This window comes from Phocoena sinus, chromosome 5 (genome assembly GCF_008692025.1).
Source record: "Phocoena sinus isolate mPhoSin1 chromosome 5, mPhoSin1.pri, whole genome shotgun sequence".
NCBI classification, from domain to species: domain Eukaryota; kingdom Metazoa; phylum Chordata; class Mammalia; order Artiodactyla; family Phocoenidae; genus Phocoena; species Phocoena sinus.
The window spans coordinates 82,248,128-82,267,444 of record NC_045767.1 but is presented as its reverse complement, the minus strand read 5'-3'; the positions used below and the strand labels follow the sequence as shown (position 1 = coordinate 82,267,444).

The window sequence follows — 19,317 nt, the reverse complement described above, 5'->3', positions numbered from 1 at the left end:
TTCTGTGGGATAAGAAGCCTGTTTCTGTGTGTTTCTTTGTTTGCATACAGAATGAAATTTTTCTGGGCAAAAGGTTAACAGCAACTCATACTCAGTCCCAAACATTTTTTCCTGGTGATAAAATGAATAATTAATACATATATTTGCTCTGTTTAAATAAATGACTACAAATTTTATAAATTAGATTGTAGTTTTCCTCCTTTTCCCTATTATTTTCCTTCAGGAGCCTCGATTGTTCAAGGAGAAAATTACCCAGTTTTAAGAAGCAGTTACTCTGATGCCTTTTGTGTGGCTAATACTCTCCCACTTTAATTCATGCATTCTTCAATGAGCATAGAGCAGTTACTCCTCTAAAGAATTAAGTGAGGAATGAGTGCAAGTAAATTGTCAGCACTGTCATTTGGATCACTGACTCTCATTTTGGTTTAGCAGGTCTCTAAACCCTCCAGAATTTCAATGTGGAGCGCAACTGATTTGTACCAAGTTGACTTTGCAAATCTGATGGGTTAAAACTGCTTCAGGGAACAGTGGGAACCACAGGAAATGAGAGCCAGCCAGGAAGCATGTGAATAACCTCTGCCCTCCCATCTTCTTACCCCATCATGCAAATTAACATATAACAAACCACGTTATATAAACAGCTGAAAAGAGCCAAATAAGAAACAAAAGAGAGCATTAAAAAGCTTCACAAATGAAAATTTGTCCATTATGCAGTTATTTGATATTCAGACTAGGCAAGCTGATTAGCTCTAGCTAGTTAGAATGTGACATTAATTGCCAGGTTTACCCGATATTGTCAGACATCGACACCATTTTTAAATAAAGATACAAAGTATTGCTATAACAAGTAATGGTATGGATACGTAACATTAATAGAAATTACTATATCCAGTACATTATGATAACAATAGCTGGCAGCAATATTCATTAATAGCCTCCAGTCAGCCTGGGTAATAACACATTAAAATCACAGCATGCCCAGACTACATAGGCAGCTGTGGATTATATTCTGCCAGCGGCTTGGTTGAGATTCTATCAGGAATATGAATGACAAAAATAACTCCTTTTTGCTCAGCATGAAAAAAACTTTAGTAATAATTTATATCTAATTGATAAAACTGAATCTATTTTCTGAGGATGAAATTGCAGGAAAAACTGACATAAAATATCTAGCTTTTTAATGTCGAACCATTATTATTTAAAAAAGTTTCTTCCATCTCATGAGTGAGACTCCTAGTCTAATAAGACAGAAAAGAAATAAACATAATAAAGACCAGTCTGCAAAGTTATTTTTTCATTCTAAAGGGGAATGTTCATTTAGTGAATTTCATACAGGACATTAGAGGGTCACTGCCAAATTCTTGCTTTTTTAAGTAATAAGATTATCACTGATATTTGAGACCTTAAAATCAAGTTTCAATAACCGATTATCTTTACTACAAAAATGCCATTCAGGGAATACATGTTATCTGATGGCAGCATTCTAGTATCTTTTCACCATGTGATATTTTGTTACATAAATAAATGATATTCTTTATAAATATATTAAATATATTTTACATACTTATGTAAATAAAATGCTTATATGTGTATAGATTATATATAAAATGCTTATATATGAGTATATAATGTATATAAATATATAGTAGATTTATAAATATAAATTAAAATTCCTTAAAATTTAAAAAATAAATTATTTTTATTAGTTACAATTCAAAGTTGCTGAAAAACATTTAAACCTTTTAAGTTATAATGGTAATGATACAAAATCAGTAATTTAAAAATCAAAAGGAAATAAAAATTAAAACAAATACTTGCCCTATGAGTTTTTTAATGTAATATTAGGTTAAATTATTTTTAAAAAATCTATAATGTATTACTAATACCCTTTTTCATTGTTATTTTCTAAATTTCTGCTTGTTGATTAGACATTTGTTTTACTGTTAATTATATTAATATAAAGGTTTGAAAGGGGAAAAAAAAACCCAAAAGAAATGGCATTTATCTATAGTAACCCTGTCCGAATTTAGCATACAAAAGAGTACTATGGAAAATAGAATTGTAATTTCAAAATACATAAAGAGAGATCTCATTTATTGTTCCTTAGATTGAAAGTCAAATAAGGTCATTATTATACTGCAGTAGTGAAGTGAATTGAATATAGCTAGCAATTCTCTTTAGAATGATCTGATTTTATGGAAAGAAAGAAATTAATCAGGGAAGCCTTACTGATTTTACAACTTCAAAGATACATGTAACAAAGGTCCTTACCTTGTTCAAACTTCGTGCAGCACTATCTTTTCCACCTGGGGTCAAGTTCCGGAGCTGTACATCTAGGAGGCCGACCAGCTGATCCATGGCCCGGACTGAATAAGTGATATCTCCAGCGTTCAAGTGATTTCTTGTCTGTTCAGCCAGTTCTCTAGCAATGTTGGCAGCTGTCTCTCCAGATTTCAACTACAATTTTGAAAACAGAACAAAAAGGAAAGAGATCTTAAATAAGTAATTTTATTGGTTTCTTTGGACAATTGTTTTTGCATATGTTTTAATCATTGAGGCAAGAAAGTTATTAAATCCCATCTTTACTTGGTATACATTCCTTAAGTTTTCCTGCTAATCCATTATTTTCTTCAATACCTAACTTAAAATTCATGCCTTTAGGAAGCTCCTCTTGAGGAATCTAACTTCTAGAAATTGTTCTTAGTTTACCCATCTGGGTGGTTAAGTCTAAGGTTTGCCCTATGACTTTTCTCTATGCGTTTCTAAATTGGATGCTGACAGAGGCCAGTACAAATTTTCCATTATGCCTAGTTTAGCACTTAGTTCACAATGAATACTCACTGGCTGCTAAACTCTGTGAAAATTTAATTCCAAATAAAATCCCTGCTTTTCAAAGTGCTGTTCATCTTCTTACTAAGAGATTTTGTTCCCAATGTATTAGGTAGCAAACTATTGGTTAGTTTCTAGCACTTTCCTTTTCTGAAAGTATGTGCTGCTTTTTCAAGTATATTCTACAAGAATTTTTCAAATTGTCAACAATCCAAAGATGTTAAAAGAGATAGACTAATACCCTATGATTACTTGAGCAAATTTGATAGCTCTGGGTAATAAGACAGGAATATATATTAGCTTATAAGGAAGGCCTGGGGAACTTAAAAAAAAAAGTAAGTGTAATTTCCCAATTTATCATGTCCTTTATCATTTTTAAACTAATAGACTAAAATAAGATTATAAAACATTTACACAATACAGATATAGGTATGCAATGCAAAAATCATGAATGTCTCTTCTTTTGCCTCTATATATTCCCACTTCCCAGAGATTGTTAATGGTTTGGCATGGATCTTTCCTGACTTTAGCCTACTCTATTGCTACTTAAATATATAATAGTGTCATTATTTAGAAAATTTTCTTTTCTTCTCTTTTTCTACTTTTAACACAGTCTAATACAGAACTTAGGATCCCGAACAGAAAGGTCCTCTCTTTGTAAGGCTATCTTCCTAATGGATATCCAGAAAGCTATAAGGGGCACAACAAAAACTCTTAGTCAAATAGGTTATCACTATCTATTCAGGGATGCTTAATAAATGTTTGTATCAGTATTGAGTGTTAAAGAAACATGAATAAATTGGAGAAATTGGAATAACTAAATTGTTAACAATCACATTCTCAAGTATATAGAAAAATCCTAATTCAAAAACATAAAAATAGTTTAAGAACAAAGTGTTGACAAAGATTTGTAAAAATGTATATGACCATCATAAACTACTACTGAATGTGTATATTTGCATACTTCCTATGTAGAGAAAAAAATTACTAGTGTCTATTAAACTCTGAAATGTGAAGACTGTATAAGACAGAGATTTCTCTTATCACTATCAACCATAAAAAAATAATCCCACTGTTATGAAAGAGATATGTTCAAAGATGTTCATTCTAGCTTGCTTATAATAGAAAACAAAATGGGCTATGACTGTGGAAAACTGCTTATGTATATAAATACTATGGAATATTAATCAACAGTTTAAAAGTATGAAGGAGAACAATATTGTTAATCTTCAACATGTAATATTGAGTTAAAATAAATGCAAGTATAAAAATTATTTATATGCTAATATATATAGGTATGTTATTTGTGAAATACAAACACACAACTTGAGTAGCATATAAACATGTTACCTATGAAAAATAAATATTATATGTAAATATTTTACATTTATATATATGTGTATATGTTTAAACACATAGAACAAAATCTGAAAGATGGAAATCAAAAAACAAATCCTTTTCTGCAATGTTTAAATTTTACAAGAAGAATATTAATGTATTACAAGAAGAATATGTTAAAGTATTATTATATAGTTAATTGATACTTTTTAGAGACGCTTAAAATAAAAAAAACACTTGCACTAAATTTTTGAATTTGTAAATTATGGTCAGGACCTGAAAACCTGAGATACTTGTAAGACCAAATGGAATAGATTGTAAGGTTCAAGGATAAGTGTGTAACAAAGTCAATGTAGACCCACTGATGGATCATGAAAGTACTTTTAAGTGGTCACAAAGTGACGTAAATGTGATTATAATCCATACATTTAATCATTACATATAATTTAGGGCTACTTACTGGTAATCTAGTAAATCAATTAATGATTTATAAAATTCAGTATTCGTTAATTAAATTGGTGAAATGCTAGTACTCATGAAGTATTCAAATTCAATATTCCATCAGTAAGTCTGAACACCTGATACAATTGCTTGACAATGTTGCAAAACTCCTGTGCACGTGAGTATCCAGATAGCTGGAATTCCTATAATTTTCCAAAGGGGTATTCTTTTAATCAATGCACCACTCATAGAGTTTTTTTTTTTTATAGAAAGGCAGACTGCCACACAGCACTTCATTTGGATATGTCTAGAGTCTTGGAAGCTTGACTACCCTATGTTCTCCTACAAATGGACCTTGAGAGCTTGATTGGAGGTTCTAGCAGGGGAGCATACCTACTCATATACCCTTGACTGAAGAATGGTCCTCCTCTATTGGGAAAGGTCATCCTCTTCAACCAAGCGAGCAGCTTTGGAAGGGATGCACGTGGAGTGGTGAGGGAGGAAGGGGACACCTGCCTAGCCAGCCAGATCAGCCGAATCAACCCTGGAGATCATGGGGTGACAGATGCCACATCCACCATCCATAGAGTCTTGCATTTGTTGTAGTTTCTCACCTATGCTATTCTTATAAAAATGAATCTATTTGTGGAATTACTACTGTTTTACTTTGTTAAGCATTATGAACTTGTATAATTGTTTTATTATCATTATTACTGTATTGTTTTCTTCTATGCCTTTATTACCACATAATATTTTTTCTATGAGAAAATGTCAAGGCACATGGACCTCTGGAGTCTTTTGATTCACTTAAATGGGTGCTGTTGGAAAAAGGCTGAGATCTATGAGATAATAGGCTTTCTTTCACACATTATCTTCAAAACTAAAGATGCAAGTACTGACTTTCATTACAGCTATCAGGGAACATAATAAAAAACAAAATTACTTATCAAACAGAAAAAAATAGGTATTTTCACAGTGTAATTCAATTTCTTTTCTTTTTCTGTGTAGTTGTACAAACATAGTCTTCAATTATTAATTATTATAACATTGGGGTAGGACATGATAAGATGAAAAAGGAGGCCTATGTAACTCCCTAATATAAAAATTTAAACTTTTTCTTTATGAACAGTAATGAAAAAGTTGAAAATGTAAATGACTAATAAGTCAAAATATTACTACTCTCAACATAAAAGATAATGATGCTGCCAATATATGTGTCAAAGCAGATAGTGTAGTGTTGTAAAACCATGAGTCAAATATGAAAATCTCTAGTGGATTATCTTAAAAATAGTAACTACATTTTAGCACTCAAGTGTTTATTTATGAAGAATAAATCTAATTAACCCCACAAAAGAACTGTGGAACTCAATGTTCACCAACAAGGAAGTTGTAAGAAAAAAACTAAAGTACAAATAAGTTATAAAAATGTTTATAATAAAAATGTGATAAGCATGTTTTTAAAGTAAAATAAAAACTAATATAACCAGTTATTCATTACAGTCCTCTCTTCCTCTTAAAATTGAAGAATTCATAGTAAAATTCTTTCATTCATTCAACAATCATTTGGACACTGGTTATTTCTTAAGGAAATAAAGACAAATGTTATATGTGGCCCTTGCGCTCAGGAATCTCACATTCTACTAGTTGGTATTGCGGGGGAGGGTGCATAAAGGCAGGTAATACTAATTCAACAATGCAATCATAATAACAGAATGTATATGAGGTGTTATTGGAATATAGTACAGGGGTAATAAACACCTGGAAATTAGGTGGGAAAGCAACAGAAAGTAATAATAAGTTGCAAGTTAAAAGATAAGTTGAGGGTGACTTGGGAAGATAAAATTCTGGTGGGGACTGGCGGGGAGAGACAGCCAAGAGGATGCTATATAAAAAGCGAAGTCTAAATAATCATGGTTTGGGAAGACAGGGCACTAAAGGCAGAACAGAAAGAAAAAGCACATTTTTCTATCTTCAGAATTCAATTTGGTACCTACATAGCACAAATTGTGTGTCTGTACATATTAAATATATATATCTAGTTTTAAAAAAATAGAATATCTCTACCTCTACTTATAATTTCAACAATTGTTCCTTCAGTCTAAATGTTCATTTGTTATTTAACCAAAATTTGAATTTCTAATAGTATTATGCTAAAGTCTGGGGACAAAATGGTTCCCAATAACAGGACCTTACGTACTAGAAAGCGAAGAGCTATTAATAAATTAACTGCACAAGAATTTGATTTCAGTTTTTTTTGAGGGCAATACAGAATCCCAGTGCGGTAGAGTAGTTTAAAGGCATTTTAACCTGGTATATGAAGTTAGGGAATAATTTAGGAAATACTTCTGTGAGAAAGAATGTGTAATCTGAGATGAAATAGAAAAGAGGGAATTAGGTTGGGATGAGGGCTGGAGTTTCCGGGCAGAGAGAGCAGCTTTTAGGAGAGGGGGCGGGGGGCAGGGAGTCTTAAGGGTGCTGCACAAAGGGCACTTGTCACTGGGGTTTAGGCAGCTGGAGAGGTAAGCAAGGAGCAGATTGAGTAGTCTCACTTTGGAAGTCATGACGACGATTTTGGAAAATTGTGTTAAGAGTGATGTGAATGGGGCTTCCCTGGTGGCACAGTGGTTGAGAGTCCGCCTGCTGATGCAGGGACGCGGGTTCGTGCCCCGGTCCGGGAAGATCCCACATGCCGCGGAGCGGCTGGGCCCGTGAGCCATGGCCGCTGAGCCTGCGCGTCCGGTGCCCGTGTTCCGCAACGGGAGAGGCCACAACAGTGAGAGGCCCGCATACCGCAAAAAAAAAAGTGATGTGAATGTACTGAAGAGTCTAAATAGGAGTGGTCTAATCACTCTTATATTTGAAATCAAACTTAGTAGAATGGATTTAGAGGGTTCGGGAGTCCATGAAAGGAGACCTGCTGTGAGGTCTACTGCCACAGCAGTAGAAGAAGCTGTTGTGGATTAAGGGTAGTAGCAGTGGAGAAAAGAGACAACTGGCCTGATGTGGGAGAGATTTACAAGTACCCTGACAGGCCTATTATCTGATTGGACGTGTGAGGGGAAGGAAAGGGAGGCACCAAGAGTCATCTCCAATTTTCTTGTTGTTAATGGCAGTGGTGGCATCAAGTGGACTCTCTCATAGTCACTGTGACCTCAAGGTTCAAGCTCAGTTCAAAGGTTGCCTTCTCAGACCAGGCCTTCACTAACCATATTCTTTCCACGGGCATCCAGAAGCTACTCTTCTTTCTGATTGTCCTATTTATTTCTCTCACCACTGTTATTATTATCTTATTTCCATACAGAAATATACACATATCTTGAATCTGCCTCAAGTCTTCTGTGCAAAGAGGCAGGATTGAAATAGTTACTTCATATATTCTAGCTTAAAGACATCATTACAATGTCTATCTCTAACATTTCTTTTATTCTGCTTAAGTTATTTCTCAGAAGTAAGTACATGCACACTGAGAAATCTTATGAGTTTTGTGAGGATTAGTAAATTAATGCCTGTATTGAAATGGTGGGATTATACCTAGGGCTTCAATAGGGGAGGGGAAACCCTGCAGTTAAAGATAATAATTATGAGAGAGATGGATACTATTTGCATTTCAAATTTTGACACAAGGAAAAACAGTTTTCTTTGAAATAAGCTTTGACATTTTATGGGATTTATTATATCAAACATTAATCAGGTGTCAAAACAATTCATGATGAAGTTACTCATATTGTTTAAGTACAAAGCTACCATTTCTTTGAAAGATCTGCCTATTTTTTCTATAAATCTGAGTCAAGTAGGTATATAAACAATAAAATGCTTCTAGCTTACAACTGAATGTAGGCTAAATGAGCCTGAAGATGTGGAAATTCCACTAACCTCTGATCAAATTAACAAGCAATTTACTTTCATTCCATAGTAGATCTACAGAGGCTAAAAGAATGGAGAAATTAAGATCTGGGTGACAGGATTCAACCAGTCTTCCAGAGCAAATCACCGGCTTATTTTATACTGTAAAACAGAAACAGCATTTCTAGATCTTCACATCCTTCTTTAGAAAATGCAGGAAGAACCTTACATTATCTCAAAAGCTGTCAGTAGTTTGTGTGCAAACAAATGAAAAGATATTTCAGTTTGCTAGAAATAAGAAGACTATTTCCCAGTAACAATTCAGGCATATCTTTTTCATATAATAGTTGGACCAGGTAATGAAGTAGGAAGCAGACCTTACTTTACATGTAAATAAATACGGAATGTCTTCACAACTTTAATTTCACAATTTCCAACTGAAAAAAAGACAGGAGGGATTATAAAGTGCAATGAATTCTTCAAAGGTATGCAAAATAGAAAGTATAAACTCCTTTTTGATAACACGAGTCCAAGCTAGAGGTCAAGCTGAAGCCAGAGACTATGATTTCAGCAAACAGTCATTAAGAAATGTGAGAAAACAGGATATTTTACCACATATGTTAGAGAAGGCAGAGCTCTAAACTAATTTGTTGGCTTCCAGTATGACCAGAAACATATTTTTAAAACATTAATTCGAAGACATATGTACCTAGTCTCACTATCTATTTAATCTATCTTTGTAGCCAATCATCTGTTTATCGTTGTACCTACCTTTCTGTCCACCCATTCATCCACCCACCCAACCACCTACCGATCTCTCTTTCCCTCTCTGCCCCTACACTCCACCACTGCACCTTTTTGTACAACTTTTGCTTTTCACCTTCTATACAAATTATTAAATCTCATGATTATGAAAGTATTCTGGCCAGTTTGTAACAAATTTTTTTTGCCTTTAAAGGCTTACATTTTCTCTAGTGAAATGTAATCTATTCTTTAATATCACTCAAAATTTAATCTATAATTTCACCAGTATGTAAGGGCCTAAATTCATTTGTGAGTCAGAAACCATCAAGATTCTCTGCTTGCTTTCTCTCTCCTGGCCTGACTGTAGGGGAGAAAAACATTACTCATTTCTTAATGAAAATGAAAATTTAAGGTTTGCTTTTTCCAACTAGAGTAAGCATCCTGATCCACTTATTTGTGTATACTTGCTGTCTACAGTGGTGCCTGACATACAGTGTGTGAATAGTACCAATAACAAAATGAAAGATCCTCCCATAGGAAAGATGCAGTGACGGCGATCCAGATCCAGGGTAGTCTTTTCTTTAAAGCTCTCAGGAATTTCCCACAGGCACTATAAAGCCATAAGAGATGGGCCTCATGTTCCAAGGTACGTTCACCCACAAACTTGCAGAGGGAAAACTGAATACACTGTTTAAATGAGAGAATCGCCCCTTCTTTTCTTTTTTCATCTATGCTTTTATTGCGGGTAACAAGTGTTACTCTATTTTAAAAGTCTGAACCACAATGAGCAGAGGAGGGAAGGAACAAATCATTCCGGATACCTATTTCACTTTTACTTTTTCACACTGGCATTAACAAACAAATTAAAGAAAAGCAGGGAGGTCAGAACAGAGGAAGGAGGATGGAACAAGGGAAAGGGAGGAGGGGTGAGAGAAGGGAAGCAAAAACTGTGAACTCTGCTGGTTACTTTCCATTTGCTAATTCAAGGAAGGCCTCTTTCCATCCTCCTCCATCCTTCTCTCTGCCCTAGGAGGTGGACTTACATGATGTTAGTAAGAGCACCCCTCTTCTCTGGCTTTTGTTTGGGTTTGGCCAGTGGTGAGGCTGGGCAGGTGAGGAGGCTGGAAGAGGTGAGTGGGGGAGATCAGAGTATTTATTCCCCTAGATCTTTTCTGAAGAGTTGCCTGCGGCTAGGTTGTGTCTCTTGTCTATATAGGTCATCTTGCCTCTCAAGGATACCCTGTTACCAGTTTTCCGTCATTCCATTGATCTGGCAACCAGAGGCCTGGGGTTGGGAACAGCTCCATCCCTGTTACTAGCTCTGGGTTCCTCTCAAGCCCTTGCAGTTCACCTCTGCTCCCACAAATGCCACTGTAAACAAACCCTCTTCAAAGGTTCCATCTGTTTGTTTTTGGGACTCAGGTCCTGAGGGAGTAAATGAGCAAAGGGTTGAATTCTGTGGAAGATGCTTTGGGGAGGAGGGAGAGAAAATAGGGACAAATAACTCTGTGGACAGTGCATACAAATTCTCTCTCAGAAGCTTACGATGTGAATAGTTAAAAGTGTTAGAGTTTTGTGGTAACCTGTTCAACTATCATTTATGTTTAATGAATAGCAAAATAGTTGGAGGTATAAGTAAAAGAGTAGAGAGAAGTGAAGAGAGACTAGGTAAGTGGGTGTGGGATATAAAGGCCATCATGATCTATTCACAGTGTAGCCAGTGTTGTGGCTACATGTGACATGTTGATAAAGGTAGACCCAGCTAAACACCAGCTCCAGCACTGACCTGGCAATAGTTACATAAGCCAATTCACAGGGCTCAAAAACCTCCTCTTATACTTTTGACAATTCTATAAATTTATAAGTAATCAAGCTAAGGTATTATTATAAATTCCAACTCTCTAAATTGAATAATCTTAATATAATTATAATACAACATAATTTTACAGGTGCTACAGGATTACACAGAAATGCTCCAAAAGAACGGAACATACTTGCTATAAAACAAAAACATTCCATCCCTAAATCAAATGGGCAAGAGCTGTCTGCTCTTTGCAAGGAATTGTGCCTTTTGTCACAAGATTAGCAGGTCTGCAGAGGAAAGAAAAGAATTAAGCATCATTATCAGTTAAAGTCACCAGTAATTTCTGCAATGAAATAGGCCAACCATATTCAGGAATTATCACGAAAACACTCACTTTCTAGGTGAATTATTACTGAATTAATATTAACCCCCAGGCTTAGTATGTAGGGAATATTTTTTAAAAGTCGCTAATGTAAGGAGATATGCTAATGATCTTTTAATCTGATCACATCCAGGAAGAGTTACTTGCCCTGGGGTCTGAGCTACATTGTAATAAAATCAAAGGACATAAAAACTGTGGCAGGAACAGTACTGAAATTGGAGAAGCATCATTATGAATAGCAACAAGTATGGAGATGCACATGTAAGAGGGTAACTGGAGTCAATATAACCACTGTTCTTCCATGATTTAGGGTAAATAGACGGTTATGGCTCATCTGCTAAAGAATCTACTGGGTAGATATTTATGGATTATTGAACAGCATATTATTGAGGATAAGTCTGGTTAAAAACAAATAGAGAAAAGAGCAAATGGCACAGAGAGGCTTTTAGTAAGGCCATCATTTGTAATATTTCTCAGGAAAAATCTCTTTCAGAAATTCCTCAGCATAGCTAATGTAACATAGAAGGACTCTCCATTTTAAGAGTGCATAAATCCGCACAAATTGCTATAATAAGGAGTCATCCCATAGCCCTTTTGGCATAAATGCACATCTGGTCTCTGTTTGCAATGAAATCAATTCAAAGCCCCACAGTGCATTAATAATAAAAATGTTCAACATATTGCAACCAAATAAGCCCTGCAAATTTGAGTCTGCAAGATTCTGTCACACATGTGTATACTTTCAACACTGATAAATGATTAGGTTACAGAACATTTATCAAATGGATTAAGATTCCAAAGGTAGACTTTTTTTTTTTGGTAATTATTATTTCCACAGGAAAATCCATATGTATATATGCTAGAAGCTTTTGCTTGCTTGATTTATAATACCTCTTGGACTTTTATATCTGTAGTCCACAATACCATAAAAATTTTATTAATAATAAAATTATCATAAGCAATACTGCCTGGCTTAGAGGAAGTACATGGATTTCCCCTTTAAGAACAACAAAATTCTAGAATTAGCTCATAGCATATTAGGCTTGTCATTAAATCTTAAATTAAAATAAAATGGAGAATTTTTTCCACATTAATTTAAAAATTATTGACTATTTTGTTTTCAGCAGTTATAATCAACAACAGAGGATCTAGATCTGGCAAAGCCTTCCTTGTCAGTGACACGATTTACCTTCTGTGTTATATGGCTGACCCAAGGAGAAGAACAGTTGCTAAGGTCTGGTCCTTGGGGATCCCAGATTCCATCAGGAGCCAGGCATAGATAAGTTGATACTCCTAAAATAATGAGAGAAATATGTCTGTTTCAAATGTTCAAACCATCTTTCTTATAATGACTTTATATCCATAATATGTTCAAATATGAGCAAAGGTAAGACTATTATCATTAAACTGAGGTAATGTCTATTAAAACACCATGTACGGTGCCTAGCAAGCAACTGGCATTAGAGAAACATAATATAACAAACACTCAATGTTTTTAAAGCATTTGCTGACAACTATACCAGGTACAGGGAATAACTTCATGAATTAGATGAATGTGGTACCTGACTCCATGGGGCTTACTGCTTGAGTTTTCAGAGGCAAGGTAGCGGTTGAGTCTTAAAGGAATCAGTTTGCAGGTTTTTCAGGAAAACAAGGTGGGTAAGGGCATTCCAGGCAAAGGAAAAATATGCCGTCTTTGGGAATCATCAAGTGTTTTGAATTGAGGTCTACTGGGTAAGGGAGTTGTATTTAATGGAGTTGGAACGGCTGGCAGAGCCAGATCATAAACGCCCTTGTCTGTCATCTGTAGGTGATGGAAAATCAATGAAGACCATTACGGAGAGGAGACAAATGGGCTGATTTAGGCTGTAGAAAGATAACTGTGGCAGGAGCATGGAGGATGAATTTCAGGGAGTGATATGGAAGTTGTGAGGAAGCTATTGCAATAATTCAGGTGAGAAAAGACTGTGTGGGCCTTGAACAGGGGGCACAGCAGAGGGGACAGAGAAAGGGTAAAAAGAAGACCGCAGAGTAAGCACAGTCACCTGGGAGGGAGGGCTTCAGAAGGTTTCCTGTAAATCCCTTTCTCAATTTTCACAGAACAAGAACAACATATTTCTGTAGTGCTTTGCAGTCTGAAAACTGCTTTCAAATAAAGTATTTCACTAACCTCTACAACAAACATCTGAAGAAAGGGGGGCTGTTGTTATTTCTCTTTTAGAGATAAAGGAACTGAGGTCCAGAACTAAGGGGACAGCGCTAAGAGAAAAGTTCAAAACGTTTTCTGGTTCCAATACCACAGAAAACTCTGGAACTAAATATTGTGCCCCTTCGTAAAGGGAAGGAAGATCTCAGAATATTTTTAAACACTTTGATGAAAACAAATTAAATGTGCACTTTTATATATCTTCTTATCTTCCCACCACTTCATATACCATGGAATTCAGAAGGACATTTCCACATTGAAACTTTGTTAAGACAAACCTATTGAAGTAACCAAATCAATAACACCCAAAATCACAGCCCCCGACAATGCTAGTCTAGTGACATCTATTATGCATTTGTTTTATTTACACATTTTATGCAATAATGCAAATTTTATGCAGGGTGTCAAGTATTAGTTTTATGAAGATCAATATCTGTAACAATAAGAAATCAAACTATTTCTGGCTTAAAATGGTAAATAATAATATGGTTACCATTTGGTGATATTATGAATCACATCAGCGTGGAGGGGGCAGAGAGCTGTCTAGTTCTTGACTACCTCCTAGAGAAAACAATGCAGGATTGATCTCTCTAGTGGATGCTGTGTAAGAGGAGGTTGGCTCCTGCCAGCATCATCCCTGACTATGTATGTCAAGAGGCTCCAACTATTAAAGGACAGCTATGATGACTGGTAATAAAGGATAGTCAAATATTCTCTTTTGTTAAATGTTAGGTAGTTTCAATGATCATCTAATACAGAAGTCCTTGATCTAGTTTTCTGCAATAAACATTTGACAATTGGTGACAAGCATGAGAACTAGCTCCCACCAATCCAGTGATTCACTCTGGGCTGTTGCATAGGTGAGCTGGCCCTTTGGAGTAGCTGGGACATCCATAGCTTAATTATAACTTGACCTCACAGCATGGGTGAAAACTATTGATCTCACAGGTATTCCCACCAAATTCTCACCTGTGACTTCTTCAGGTTGCATTCTCAAACTCTGAAAATACTTGGCTATAAATTGTAATTTAGCTGAGTCCAGAATTTAATCAAATGTTAAGTAACAAAACTATGTTGTGACCAAAAAAAAAAAAAAAAAAAAAAAACTAGGAAAGCAAGCCAAAGTAACAATACACTTTTAGCTCAGCTTTGTAGGACAGACTTACCTATAGTTCCTGCAGGGCACGGCTGCTTTGCCATCTGTCCTTGACGGGTCTTAAACCACATGATTTCTCGAGCTTCCACAGCCTCACAGCTCTCTTCCAGAGCTGGAATTTGGGACGATCCTGACAGAAGGTGTGTGGTAATGTCGTCAAGTACCTCAGCTGCTGGAGATGGGGTGCTGGTATTCCGGTTTCTTCTTCCTGACACCGATGGGGTGGTACTCCTGCCTGGGTTCCAAGTTGTGGTCCGAAGGGTGGTACTGGTGGTGGTGCTTCCCGTGCCAAGAGGTCCTGCGGTAGAGATATCTGAAATAAAATTCAGAAGAAAATGCCTATATTGCTTGTTCACAGTAGGACCTAAAAATGTCCAAAGACTTCAGAAGTCATTTTTATTTGACAATTCAAGGAGCCTTAAACATGGGAAAAATAAGCCAATATCAAAATATCAGAGTGCTACTTGAGTTTGACTAATGCTAAATGTAGGCTTGTTTCTGGTTTTTCTCAACTTCAATTACAGAAAACAAAGTTACAGCACAATTCAACTCTTCAGTAAGCTTTAAGAAGCTTCAGGCCTTTTGGACAATTAGGGGATTAAAACATTTAAAGCCCTCTCCTTAGAATCTTCAAATTTGGTATAGGAAGGGAGAGAGCTATATACAATATTTTTTCCTCATTAACTATAACATGAATTTCTAAAGATGTAGCCAAAAAAAAAAAAATCAGAAATTAAAGTGCTCACAAGCTAAAAGGTAAAGAGCAATTCTGAGTATAATATCCTTAACATGAATTCGAGTAGCATGATTTACTCTGATGCTCTTAAAACAGACCCATTGTATCAAAACTTTCAAACTTCACATTAGTAACTTCCAATTAGTGTTCATAAATTATTTTCTAACTAGATTTTTAAAGTGGCATTTTCCAAGTTCCAGATAAAAGTGGTTAGGTTCCTTGATCAGATATTAACAGGTTATTAAATCTATAATGTATACAAAGGAATGTCTTAATGATACTATAGAAATAATCACTGCAGAGAATACCAGGCCTCCACATACATACACTGCTTTCCTAACTGTAAGATTAGAAACTACTCTTAACCTCACTTACTGGCAATAAACAGTGGGGGAACTGGCTCTGGTCAGATTCAAAGTAGCACAAGTTTAAGAAACTGAAGGGAGAGCTATGCTGAGCCTCCTGTTGTTTGTCATTCATGGTCTGCTTTACCATGTCATCAATTAGACTTTGCTGCCCCAGAAGAGATGGCAAATCCATCACAGTGTATTTGGTGCATAAAATAGAATAGAGATGGCAGAGGGAGGGTCTATGAATTTTTCAAACACTTATTTATTTTTTAACATCTTTATTGGAGTATAATTACTTTACAATGGTGTGTTAGTTTCTGCTTTATAACAAAGTGAATCAGTTATATGTATACATATAGCCCCGTATCTCCTCCCTCTTGCATCTCCCTCCCACCCTCCCTAACCCACCCCTGTAGGTGGTCACAAAGCACCCAGCTGATCTCCCTGTGCTATGTGGCTGCTTCCCACTAGGTATCTATTTTACATTTGGTAGTATATATATGTCCATGCCACTCTCTCACTTCGTCCCAGCTTACCCTTCCCATGTCCTCAAGTCCATTCTCTATGTCTGTGTCTTTATTCCTGTCCTGCCCGTAGGTTCTTCAAAACCATTTTAAACACTTATTTAATCACTGAAATTGTAGTATTTCTGAAATGATACTATTTGCTATTTTGTCTTCTTGCTTGTTCTTCTGTTTCCTCTCCACTTCTTCCTCCATTTTCTCTCACGTTCCCTCTCCACGTGAATGGTAATGTTCATAACTACATTTACTCAAAGTTCATACAAGAAACCACAGTATCCTTCGTTCCCCTTCTTTTTTCTGTATACACCATATCACCCAAATTGCCAAGTCTGGCAGATTCCATCTCTTTTAAAAAATTTCTTGGAGACCTTCAACATGGCAGAGGAGTAAGTTGTGGAGATCACCTTCCTCCCCACAAATACATCAGAAATACATCTACATGTGGAACAACTCCTAAAGAACACCTACTGAATGCTGGCAGAAGTCCTCAGACCTCCCAAAAGTCAAGAAACTCCCCATGTACCTGGGTAGGGCAAAAGAAAAAAGAATAAACAGAGACAAAAGAATAGAGACAGGACCTACACCAGTGGGAGGGAGCTGTGAAGGAGGAAAGGTTTCCACACACTAGGAAGCCCGTTCACTGGCAGAGAGAGGGGTTGGCAGGTGGCGGGGAAACGCTGGAGCCACAAAGGAGTGTGCAGCAACAGGGGTGCAGAGGGCAAAGTGGAGAGATTCCTGTACGGAGGATAGGTGCCAACCAGCACTCACCAGTCCGGGAGGCTTGTCTGCTTACCCGCCGGAGTGGGCGGGGTTGGGAGCTGAGGCTTGCGCTTTGGTCACAGTGCAGGGAGAGGACTGGGGTTGGCTGCGTGAACACAGCCTGAAGGGGGCTAGTGCGCCACAGCTAGCTGGGAGGGAATCAGGAAAAAGTCTGGAACTGCCTAAGAGGCAAGAGACCATTGTTTTGGGGTGCGCGAGGAGAGGGGATTCAGAGCACTGCAAAAATGAGCTCCAGAGACAGGCGCGAGCCGCGGCTGGCAGCGTGGACCCCAGAGACGGGCATGAAAGGCTAAGGCTGTTGCTGCAGCTGCCAAGAAGCCTGTGTGCAGTCACAGGTCACTATCCACACCTCTCCTTCAGGGAGCCTGTGCAGCCTGCCACTGTCAGGGTCCCGTGATCCAGGGTCCCGTGATACAGGGACAACTTCCCTGGGAGGACACACGGTACGCCACAGGCTGTCGCAAAATCATGCCAGCCTCTGTCGCCAGAGGCTGGCCCTGCATTCTGTACCCCTCCCTCCCCCTGGCCTGAGGGAGTCAGAGCCCCCTAATCAGCTGCTCCTTTAATGACATCCTGTCTGAGCCAAGAACAGATGCCCTCAGGTGACATACATGCAAAGGCAGGGCCAAATTCAAAGCTGAACCCCAGGAGCTGTGCGAACAAAGAAGAGAAAGGGATATTTCTCCCAGCAGCCTCAGGAGCAGTGCATTAAATCTCCACAATCCACTTGATGTACTCTGCATCACTGGAATAGCTGAATAGACAATGAATCATCCCAAAATTGAGGCAGTGGACTTTTGGAGCAAAAGTAGACATGGGGTTTGCTTTCTGCATCTAATTTGTTTCAGGTCTTATGTTTATCTTAGTTTAGTATTTAGAGTTTATTATCATTGGTAGATTTGTTTATTGATTTGGCTGCTCTCTTCCTTTTATATATATATATATATTTTTTTCTTTTTCTCTTTCTTGTGAGTGTGTATGCTTCTTTGTGTGATTTTGTCTGTATAGCTTTGCTTTTAACATTTGCCCTAGGGTTCTGTCTTTTTTTTTTTTTCTTTTTTAGTATTGTTTTTAGCGTTTATTATCATTGGTGGATTTGTTTTCTGGTTTCATTGCTCTCTTCTTTCTTTTTTTTATTACACTAATTTTTTTTTTTTTTTTTTTTTTTTTTTTTTTTTTTTTTGCGGTACGCGGGCATCTCACCGCTGTGGCCTCTCCCGTTGCGGAGCACAGGCTCCGGACGCGCAGGCCCAGCGGCCATGGCTCACGGGCCCAGCCGCTCCACGGCATGTGGGATCCTCCCGGACCCGGGCACGAACCTGAGTCCCCTGCATCGGCAGGCGGACTCCCAACCACTGCGCCACCAGGGAAGCCCCTACACTAATTTTTTTATGTTTAATAATTTAAAAAAAAATTTTTAATTTTAATAACTTTCTTTTCTTTCTTTCTCTCTCTCTCTCCCTCTGTCTCTCTCTCTCTCTCACTCTCCCTCCCTTTTCTTCTCATCTTTGTGGCTGACAGGGTCTTCGTGCTCCGGCCAGGTGTCAGGCCTGTGCCTCTGAGGTGGGACGAAAAGAGATCTCCCGGCTGCACATGATATCAAATAACAAAAGCTCTCCTGGAGATCTCTATCTTAACGCTAAGAGCTGGCTCCACTCAACGACCAGCAAACTCCACCGCTGGACACCCGATGCCAAACAATTAGCAACAAAGGAACACAACCTCACCCATTAGCAGAGAGGCTGCCTAAAATATAAAAATGCCACAGACACCCCAAAACACACCACTGGTCATGGTCCTGCCCACAAGAAAGACAAACTCCAGTCTCATCCACCAGAACACAGGCTCCAGTCCCCTCCACAGGAAGCCTAGATAACCCACTGAACCAACCTTCGTCACTGGGGGCAGACACCAAAAACAATGGGAAATATGAAGCTCCAGCCTGCAAAACGGAGACCCCAAACACAGTAAGTTACGCAAAATGAGAAGACAGAGAAATATGCAGCAGATGAGGGAGCAAGGTAAAAACACACCAGAACAAACAAATGAAGAGGAAATTGGCAGTCTACCTGAAATAGAATTCAGACTAATGATAGTAAAGATGATCCAAAATCTTGGACATAAAATGCAGAAAATATAAGAAAAATTTAACAAGGACCTAGAAGAACTAAAGAGCAAACAAAC

At 37.4% G+C, this 19,317-nt stretch overlaps 1 protein-coding gene across 4 annotated transcripts in view; it reads right to left on the bottom strand.

Moving 5' to 3' along the window:
- The window catches only part of ADGRL3 (adhesion G protein-coupled receptor L3), a 703,409-nt gene that overhangs the window by 159,571 nt on the left and 524,521 nt on the right, over positions 1–19,317 (bottom strand). For all 4 annotated transcript variants that reach the window (XM_032632860.1, XM_032632862.1, XM_032632861.1 and 1 more), the window contains 3 exons: positions 14,754–15,056; positions 12,571–12,674; positions 2,272–2,457 (listed from right to left, as the gene is read on the bottom strand). In XM_032632860.1, the coding sequence (XP_032488751.1) occupies positions 2,272–2,457; positions 12,571–12,674; positions 14,754–15,056 (593 nt within the window). The remainder of the gene's footprint in view (positions 1–2,271; positions 2,458–12,570; positions 12,675–14,753; positions 15,057–19,317) is intronic.